The 10,300-nt window shown below is 44.2% G+C and overlaps 1 protein-coding gene across 1 annotated transcript; it reads left to right on the top strand.

Annotated features, from left to right (window-relative positions):
- The first annotated feature begins 1,056 nt into the window (after window positions 1-1,056).
- Window positions 1,057-9,998, top strand: LOC112221544 (5-hydroxytryptamine receptor 6-like). The gene is made up of 4 exons (XM_024383669.2): window positions 1,057-1,612; window positions 1,676-2,016; window positions 7,553-7,687; window positions 9,645-9,998. The coding sequence occupies exons 1-4, from the start codon at window positions 1,057-1,059 to the stop codon at window positions 9,996-9,998; spliced, it is 1,386 nt and encodes a 461-aa protein (XP_024239437.2).
- The last annotated feature ends 302 nt before the right edge of the window (window positions 9,999-10,300 follow it).

Genomic DNA, 10,300 nt, shown 5'->3' with positions numbered 1-10,300 from the left:
CGTTAAATGACTATCCATCCGGACCTTTGCCACCTAGGAAATGTGTGTGACGGGTTCTTTCCAAATAGTAGTTGAGTACCCCTGATATATACCATACAAAGAAATGGAGTCAATAAATGTATTTTTTCACAGAAATAATGCAAGAATGTCAGAATCACAGGCTATTAAATTAAATTGTTCCACATATGTCCCACACTGCCTCCTTGCTGTGAATTTGCATCACCTAGCTGTGAATGTGCACCGGCATGTATTAGCAGCTCAAGGCTCAGACACGCTCCTTCCCCGGGAGCAGAGTGCTCTGGCTGGGAGGTGAGCTGGAGTGGCCGGCACGGGGATTAGCAGGAGGGAACACGACAAAAACCATGATACCTGTAGAGCACTTGTGGCCAGAGCCTTGCTTACAAATGACACCCTCACAGTGGAGTATGTTCTATTCAACACAAAGACTTGAGATTCACATATCCACAAGGAGTAGCAAATAGACTTCACACAGCTCTCTCTCACACAAACAACCAAACACCAACAGGAGCAATACCATTAACCTTGTGTGTGTAGTAAAGAATAACTTGGAGAATTTGTTGTTTTTCCCTCTTCTTGCCATTCCACTCAAGCTGCCTTTGCTCTCAAACGTTGTAGCCCACCTCTCAATTTGCCCTCCCCCCAGCGAGTGTCATCATGACACGCAGCTTTGAAACATACAGCCACAGAATTGCTCACTCTGGCTCCAACGCTGAGGAAAGCAGGACTATTGGGCACGACGAAGAGATAGAATCAGTGCCGACACTTCTTATCACAACTGCAACAGGAGCCAATAAGAGGTTTTCACAGAAATGACTGATGGGCCCCTCTGTTAACCCTGTGAACAATGTGGTGAACGGATTATCAAAACAGGACCTCAGTGGCTTCTCTTTATCCTTCTCAAGTGTCAGGAAAGCTTTATCAGCAGTAACTAGCACCAGAGGTCACATACATTTTGTGCTTCACAGCAATTGTTGGCATTCACAGACTGGAAGAGGAACAGGGAAGCTCTCACATTGACCAATGTCAACCACCGCTATGGACAACTCATCCTTACCTGGCTTAGAGGCAGCAACTGCAAGTGGGGATGCTGTTAACCCTTTAGGGAGTTCCAATGGCAGCTTGTCCGAAACCAGTGCCTGGGGCATCAGTGGCAGTGGTCCGTGGCTGTTGGCGTGCATGTTATCCCTCATCATCCTGATGACGGCTTGTGGCAACACTCTGTTGATCGCTCTGGTGTTTGCCCAACGCTCCTTACGCAACACCTCCAACTGTTTCCTGGTGTCTCTCTTCCTGTCTGACCTGATGGTGGCTCTGGTGGTGATGCCGCCGGCAATGCTCAATGTGCTGTACGGGGCCTGGGTGTTGTGGCCGGGCTTCTGCCCCGTGTGGCTCTGCTTCGACGTCATGTGCTGTAGTGCCTCCATTCTCAACCTGTGTGTGATCAGCCTGGACCGCTACCTCCTCATCATCTCGCCGCTGCGCTACAAGCAGAGGATGACCCCTCCTCGGGCCCTTCTTCTGGTGGGAGGGGCCTGGGGTCTGGCCGCCCTCACCTCCTTCTTGCCCATCAAGATGAACTGGCACAGCTTGGGTCATGGGAGTGGCCATTCCCCAATGCACGGGGCTGGCAGTGCCAATGTCAGCACATACCCAGAGCTGAGCTTGTGGTACCACGCCTCCTACTTCCAGCTGTCGCAGTCCGGTGGCCTGTCCTTCCAGTGCTGTCTGCGGGTTACCTTTCCTTTTGCCCTGGTGGCGTCAGTCCTCACCTTCTTCTTGCCATCCAGTGCCATCTGCTTCACCTACTGTCAGATTCTCCTGGCGGCGCGGAGACAGGCGAGGCGGGTGGCGGCGCTAAGTCAACCTCCGTACCCGCATCATTCGCCTGGGGAGCCTTCTCACCCTCCGTCACCAGGTGGGGGCGCCGCCGGACATGCTCACCTCGAAGGAGATGACTACAGTCATCAGGAGAACCCTGTGTCACGCCACGTGCCGGTGAGAGCGTGGGGTGGTAGAGGAAATGAAGGGGATACAATGAGGCTACATCCCAATGCTGTATAATCCGTCCCTATATGATCAGTGTGTGCCTGGATAGGTTTCCACCATGGTGCCTTCTCTACCTCTCATGCCCTCTCAGATTAGTTGTCATGAAGGAAAACAAATGTGGGGATTTAGCTAAAATAATTAGGACACAGCCATTGACTTGGGAGATGGATTCAAGAATTTGAGATTACGAAGGTGTTGTGGGCTGATTAGGTGTGTGTACACTCCCCTACGTATTTATTTGGACAGTGAAGCTAAAACTTTAAATTTGGGTCTATACTCCAGCATAAAAAATAGATATATGAGACAACAGTACAGAATGTCACCGTTTATGAGTGTTTTCATGCATATCTGTTTACAGTTTAGAAATGAATACACTTTATGTATCTAATCCCCCACATTTGAAATTCACTTAAAGAGTATTCAATTTAGTCAAAAGTTTAGTGTTTGATCCCATATTACTAGCCATATTACATCAAGCTTGTGACTTTACAAATTTATTGCTTTGGTTGTGTTTCAGATTATGTTCTGCCCAACAGAAATTCATGGTCAATAACAAATCCTCTGAAAGATACAAAGAGGGAGGAGGGGCAATGGCGCCTGTTGATGGAGAACTGGTTGATAGAATAAATGGCACAGACATTGCATTGTATTTTTCTAGTCAATGACCTGTGCTACACTCCTGAGATTGAGGGCCTTGGAAAGTGATTCATAACAATGTTATTCCACACAGACTTTTCAATGTTTTCAACAACACTTCACATCTCTTTCAATGTGAGCATTACATCTTGTTAAATGCAAGGCCTACATACCTTTCCTTTTTTCTGAATCTCCTCGACAAATCAGGCCAAGGATGCATCTAAAGTGACATCTTCTTGTCTCTTCTCCTGAAAGCAATTTGGTGGAAGCTATCATTTATTTTCTTTTGCTACTCCAGCTATAAATGTTAGCTCCATTTGTGTAAGTGCACATTGTTACATAAGTGCTTAAAGCTATTTATACCGGTTTGCTGTTTGTACACAAATAACTTTCTATGCATTAGATTTGTGCTCACCCTGGAAATATTGTTTTAATTCCACTTCATTGTTTTAATTCAAGTTCATTTGCAAATCCTTGAAATTGTGCATGCCGCGAACAGGTAAACAGTTTTAGGGCGGCAGGTAGCCTAGAGGTTAAGAGCGTTGTTCTTATCCCAGAGCCAACTAGGTGAAAAATGTGTCGATGTGCCCTTGAGCAAAGTCCTTAACCCTAATTGCTCCTGTAAGTCACTCTGGATAAGAGTGTCTGTAAAATGTTTTAAGAATCATGTAACAATGTGGACCTGTAGCTACCTTGTAAAATTAAATAAATACCTAGGTTTTTTGGATACATTGAGATGCAGTACTTGCCCGTGTCCGAATACCTATACTAGCATACTACATACTAAAACGGCATACTATGTACTCATTGTCGCATAGCCTACTATTTAGCACCTACCGTTTAGTAAAAAGGAGGCGATACAGTATGCCACAGCCGCAACGCAGTAGCAGCTCCTGACTGGATATGTGGATTTTTCCAAATTCAGACATGCATCACATTGACCAGCATGATAATATCTCATTTCAAATTTGATTAATTTCTCTAAACTCTGAATAGAATAAAAATTGAGTTATGGGCTCACTCAGGCTGGTTATTTGTAGACTATCACATTCAACCTACACTTTAGCCCGTATAATCCATTTATCCTATTTAAAAAACTCTGAAGGCAGAAACATATAATTTGGTTCAATTTCAACAAATGCATTAGTGAAACCAAAGTCCTGTAACATATACATTAAATCAAATAGCCTAGTAGGCACACCAAAACTTTTCAAATGTTCACATCAAAAGGCTATTGCATAGAAAAACCTGGAACTGCTGGACAGCAACATAAACTAAAGCACTGATCAGTGGGACCGAGATCAAAACGACTGCTAAGGCTTGATCCTTAAATGACTGATGTGATTTCAACAACGCAGACACATCCCGAGATCCACGGTGCCGACAAATTCAGAAATTAAAAGATGGTTTAGTATTTACACTGAAAAATTATATAAACGCAACATGCAACAACTTCAAAGATTTTATTGAGTTACAGTTCATATAAGGAAATCAGTCAATTGAAATACATTAATTAGTCCCTTAACTATGGATTTCACATGACTGAGAATACATATATGCATCAGTTGGTCACAGACACTTAAAAAAAAAAATGAGGGGCATGGATCAGAAAACCAGTGACCATGCAGCATGACACATCTCCTTTGCATAAAGTTGGTCAGGCTGTTGATTGTGGCCCGTGGATGTTGGCCCACTCATCTTCAATGGCTGTGCGAAGTTGCTGGATATTGGCGGGAACTGAAACATACTGTCGTACATGTCGATACAGAGCATCCCAAATATGGTCAGTGGGTGACATGTTTGGTGAGTATACAGGCTATGGAAGAACTGGGACATTTTCAGTTTCCAGGAATTGTGTAGAGATCCTTGCGACATGAGGCTGTGAAATATCATGCTGAAACATGAGGTGATGGCAGCAGATGAATGGCACAACAATGGGCCTCAGGATCTCGTCACAGTATCTCTATGCATTCAAATTTTAATCGATAAAATGTAATTGTGTTTGTTGTCCGTAGCTTAAGCCTGCCCATACCATAACCCCACCGCCACCATGGGGCACTCTGTTCACACGTTGACATCAGCAAACCACTTGCCCCAACAATGCTATACACGTTGTCTGCCATCTGCCCGGTAAAGTTGAAACCAGGATTCATTCGTGAAGAGCACACTTCTCCAGCATGCCCGTGGCCATCGAAGGTGAGTATTTGCCCAAGTCAGTTATGACATCGAACTGCAGTCAGGTCAAGACCCTGGTGAGGACGACAAGCAGGCAAATGAGCTTCCCTGAGACGGTTTCTGACAGTTTGTGCAGAAATTCTCTGGTTGTGCAAACCCACAGTTTCATCAACTGTTCTCAGACAATCCCGCAGGTGAAGAAGCCGGATGTGGTCCTGGGCTGGCATGGTTACACAGTGGACATTCCTGCAGTCATCATGCCAATTGTACTCTCCCTCAAAACTTGAGACATCTGTGGCATTGTGTTGAGTGACAAATCCCCAGCACAAGGTGCACCTGTGTAATGATCATGTTCTTTAATCAGCTTTTTGATATGCCACACCTGTCAGGTGGATGGATTATCTTGACAAAGGAGAAATGCTCACTAACAGGAATGTAAACAAACATTTTAGAGAAAAGCTTTTTGTGCATTCCTGGGATCATTTACAGTGGGGAGAACACGTTTTTGATACACTGCTGATTTTGCAGGTTTTCCTACTTACAAAGCATGTAGAGGTCTGTAATTTTTATCATAGGTACACTTCAACTGTGAGAGACGGAATCTAAAACAAAAATCCAGAAAATTGTATGATTTTTAAGTAATTAATTTGCATTTTATTGCATGACATAAGTATTTGATACATCAGAAAAGCAGAACTTAATATTTGGTACAGAAACCTTTGTTTGCAATTACAGAGATCATACGTTTCCTGTAGTTCTTGACCAGGTTTGCACACACTGCAGCAGGGATTTTGGCCCACTCCTCCATACAGACCTTCGCCAGATCCTTCAGGTTTCGGGGCTGTCGCTGGGCAATATGGACTTTCAGCTCCCTCCAAAGATTTTCTATTGGGTTCAGGTCTGGAGACTGGCTAGGGCACTCCAGGACCTTGAGATGCTTCTTACGGAGCCACTCCTTAGTTGCCCTAGCTGTGTGTTTCGGGCCTTTGTCATGCTGGAAGACCCAGCCACGACCCATTTTCAATGCTCTTACTGAGGGATGGAGGTTGTTGGCCAAGATCTCGCGATACATTGCCCCATCCATCCTCCCCTCAATACGGTGCAGTCGTCCTGGTCCCTTTGCAGAAAAGCATCCCTAAAGAATGATGTTTCCACCTCTATGCTTCACGGTTGGGATGGTGTTCTTGGGGTTGTACTCATCCTTCTTCTTCCTCCAAACACGGCGAGTGGAGTTTAGACCAAAAAGCTCTATTTTTTTCTCATCAGACCACATGACCTTCTCCCATTCCTCCTCTGGATCATCCAGATAGTCATTGGCAAACTTCAGACTGGCCTGGACATGCGCTGGCTTGAGCAGGGGGACCTTGCGTGCGCTGCACGATTTTAATCCATGACGGTGTGTGTTACTAATGGTTTTCTTTGAGACTGTGGTCCCAGCTCTCTTCAGGTCATTGACCAGGTCCTGCCGTGTAGTTCTGGGCTGATCCCTCACCTTCCTCATGATCATTGATGCTCCACGAGGTGAGATCTTGCATGGAGTCCCAGACTGAGGATAATTGACAGTCATCTTGAACTTCTTCCATTTTCTAATAATTGCACCAACAGTTGTTACCTTCTCACCAAGCTGCTTGCCTATTGTCCTGTAGCCCATCCCAGCCTTGTGCAGGTCTACAATTTAACCCTGATGTCCTTACACAGCTCTCTGGTCTTGGCCATTGTGGAGAGGTTAGAGTCTGTTTGATTGAGTGTGTGGACAGGTGTCTTTTATACAGGTAACGAGTTCAAACAGGTGCAGTTAATACATGTAATGAGTGGAGAACAGGAGGGCTTCTTAAAGAAAAACTAACAGGTCTGTGAGAGCCAGAATTCTTACTGGTTGGTAGGTGATCAAATACTTATGTCATGCAATAAAATGCAAATTAATTACTTAAAAATCATACAATGTGATTTTCTGGACTTTTGTTTTAGATTCCGTCTCTCACAGTTGAAGTGTACCTATGATAAAAATTACAGACCTCTACATGCTTTGTAAGTAGGAAAACCTGCAAAATCGGCAGTGTATCAAATACTTGTTCTCCCCACTGTGTTTCAGCTCATGAAACATGGGACCAACACTTTACATGTTGTGTTTATATTTTTGTTCGGTGTAGATTAAAAGAGAACAAACACTTTTCAATGAGAAAACAGAAATCCGCTATTCAGCATCTTCCCAATTAAGCAGCCTAGTTTTTTTGTCTGGCTACTTGAAGACAACCAGGGCCTATCACTTGCAGCCAACCTCTTCCAATGCATTGTGGAAAACTGTGCATCAAATTATACTAGATGAAGAACTGAAATGAATAGGCCATCACATCATGGCATTTTAAACCATACTAGATTTTTGAAAATTCTCATTCTATAAAACCTATTTTTGCATACTGAGAATACATTATTGCGTTGTTTCCCGCTATTAGTTGATTTCGGTAGCGCATCTCCATATCTAATTAACCAGCTGTTGTCAAACCGAAATTAGTATGACATCCGGGGATTTAAAGTATACTTGATTTTTGAAATGTCGCACACTATTAAACCGGTTTTTTTTTTTGCACACTCAAATGGCCTATTTAGGATGCAAGTATAGGTATTCGGACACGGCCCTTGTCTCTGACCGCCCTGTCTGTCCCTCTGTCCTCAGTTGTCGGTGAACAGCGAGCGGCGGCTGGCCCACCGGCAGGGACGGAGGGCAGTGAAGGCCAGTCTGACCCTGGGAGTCCTGCTGGGCCTCTTCTTCAGCGCCTGGCTGCCCTTCTTCATCACCAACATGGCCCAGGTCAGTGGCTCAAACTGTATCGGCCTCTTTATTAAAGAGTGATTTAAACATACTATTACATTAATGTCAAGCATAGAAGAGTATACATGTTCTCCTGAAATCCTAGTGAAATCTCAATTTCCAAACGTTCACTTTACCTCCACATTAATAAAGAAATTGGCCTATAAAATGCACAATCGAATCTGGTCATTATTTCTCTTCGATATCAATGATATTGTTTCTTCTTGCAGCGCTTGCAGTAAACTTTGGGATTCAAAGCACATTTCAATCGAGGGCTTTTCAAAAAATGATGAGCTCAACACTAGGGGATCAGCTAGCTGCTCTGAGCAGAGATGAATAGAAATCTATAAATTGGTTGAAGCTCATCTTCTCAGTGTCGAAACTTGCAACCCACATGCACACAGTATATTGTATAGCACATCTGTTATCATTATGTTTGTGTACACCCTCCTTATTCATTGCCAATTATTCCCTGTATTACAGAACCTGGACCACATCCATTCCGTGTGTGACGCTCCATCTTATGGCAATTAAGTTTGCTTTGTGTGTGCTCTGAGGTTGCCTTATTCCTGTGGGAAAGGTGTCAGCTAGAATAGGGTTTCCCAAACTCAGTTATTTGAACTAACTGTGTAGTGCTAAGAAAATACCAAAACGGGCACCAAAACGGGCACCAAAACGGGGAGGGGGTGGGGTCAAGTGGATACTAAATAGATTGGTTGTATGAATGGAAATGGATGTCGGTCAAGTGGAATAATAATCAGTAGAAAATTAAAGACAGGAATTTTGTTTGAAAATGTTCCCTTATCTACTGGAACATACTGTATATTTAATGTCCACTCATCCTTCTTGAATTTAGTGCCAAATTCTAGGAGACAGGAGATTTTACTTTTGCCAAAACAAATTTTATATTATAATATTATTGTAAGATGTCTCACATGTAGAGTATATCTTCATTCACAGTGAAAAACTAACGTTTTGGAATCCTATTTCTTTCAATTCAGGTCTGTGGTCTTCATCTGAGCTCCATATTTCATTCGCCTCAGTGACTCGATTGGGTGTTTTTACTGTTCCATCACCCAGGTTTATCATTGCTGGAGTGTTGCCATGTGGTTCAGCATAAAAGCAATGTGTGAAATACAATTGGGGGAGTGGGGCTCATCCCAAGAATGTGTCAATACCATGGGGGTATTTTGGGGTTGTAGAATTTTAGGGAGAAAAATGACAAGATGCTTGATTAGGTGAAAGAAGCCAAACATAAAATGTACCCCCCTTCACCATTTGCTCATTATCTAAAATCAAGGGGAGCATGTTAATCTTCAGGATTAAGTGTGTGACATAAAAGGATTTAATCTAAATTGGTACTTATCGTTGTCCTGCTTTCAGGCTTTCAATGATCCAGTCATTTCATTTCCCATCTGTGTCCCTCACTTCACTCCTCCAGAATATAGCAGACAGAGGGCTCAAGTGTCTGCCTTCCTTTCACATGCAATGTGGTATGTGAACACCCCCCTCCCTTTTTCAGCTTCTCACTCACTGCCTCCCTCATTCATCTTCATAATATAGGACACTCCAACAGCAGTCTTCTCCCTTTCTCTCTGATACGCCATAGTGAACCAGTCTTTCACCCTTCTATGGGTTATGTCCCTATATGTATAAGCAGTATATATATATGTGTATATGTATGTGTATGTGTGTGTGTGTTGTGTGTGTATGTATATATGTATTCTACTTAGGTTCTGTACGCTAATGAAAAGAGCCTTTACAATATTATTTTCTGTTTTACCTCTTACTGGCTACATATTTCCTACAAGAATACTTTTCATTTAAAAAATTGTTTCACAACATCTTCATGCTACGTACATACTGAACACAACCCTGGTGCCTGCCTTTTGCTCTCTCTCTCTCTCTCTCTCTCTCTCTCTCTCTCTCTCTCTCTCTCTCTCTCTCTCTCTCTCAGGCGGTATGTGAGTGTGTTCCCCCGGCGCTCTTTGACGCCATCACCTGGCTGGGCTATTGTAACAGCACCATGAACCCCATCATCTACCCGCTGTTCATGCGTGACTTCAAACGGGCCCTGGGGAGGCTGCTGCCCTGCTGCTCTACCCGCTCGCCCCACAGACCCTCACTGGCGCTCTCCCTCTCCCTCCGCAACTCCGGCGAGCCCAACCTGCCCACGGAGCCCCCCTCCCTGGCCTCCGACCCCCCACAGCCCCCCGCCACCGCCACAGATGCCGTCAACCTGTTTGACGACGACCACGCTGGGATTGAGCTGCCCCTGCGGTTGCCCAATCAGGTGGACACGCTGGACTGAAGGGGAGGATGGAGAGTAGAGTGTGAAGAGATGTTACATACTGTAACTTATTACCACCAAGGTGAACTTGGCTGAGGGGAAAGGTTGGAGGAAGGTGTCATGTTAAACTCATCAAAGCAGCACTTGTGGGTGGTAGCAAGATGGAAAAATAATCTAGACTGTGCAATTTAGTGAGCATACAGGGCAGGAGTGGATGAGAGAGAGCTAGGTGCTGAGAATCACTGGGTGACTGCATTAGATGACATCACTGTGATAACAATTATAAAAAATGCCAGGGACTCATTCATGCACTCATTCACTCA

The sequence above is a fragment of the Oncorhynchus tshawytscha genome, linkage group LG22, assembly GCF_018296145.1.
Source record: "Oncorhynchus tshawytscha isolate Ot180627B linkage group LG22, Otsh_v2.0, whole genome shotgun sequence".
NCBI classification, from domain to species: domain Eukaryota; kingdom Metazoa; phylum Chordata; class Actinopteri; order Salmoniformes; family Salmonidae; genus Oncorhynchus; species Oncorhynchus tshawytscha.
This window is presented reverse-complemented; position numbering and strand designations above follow the sequence as displayed.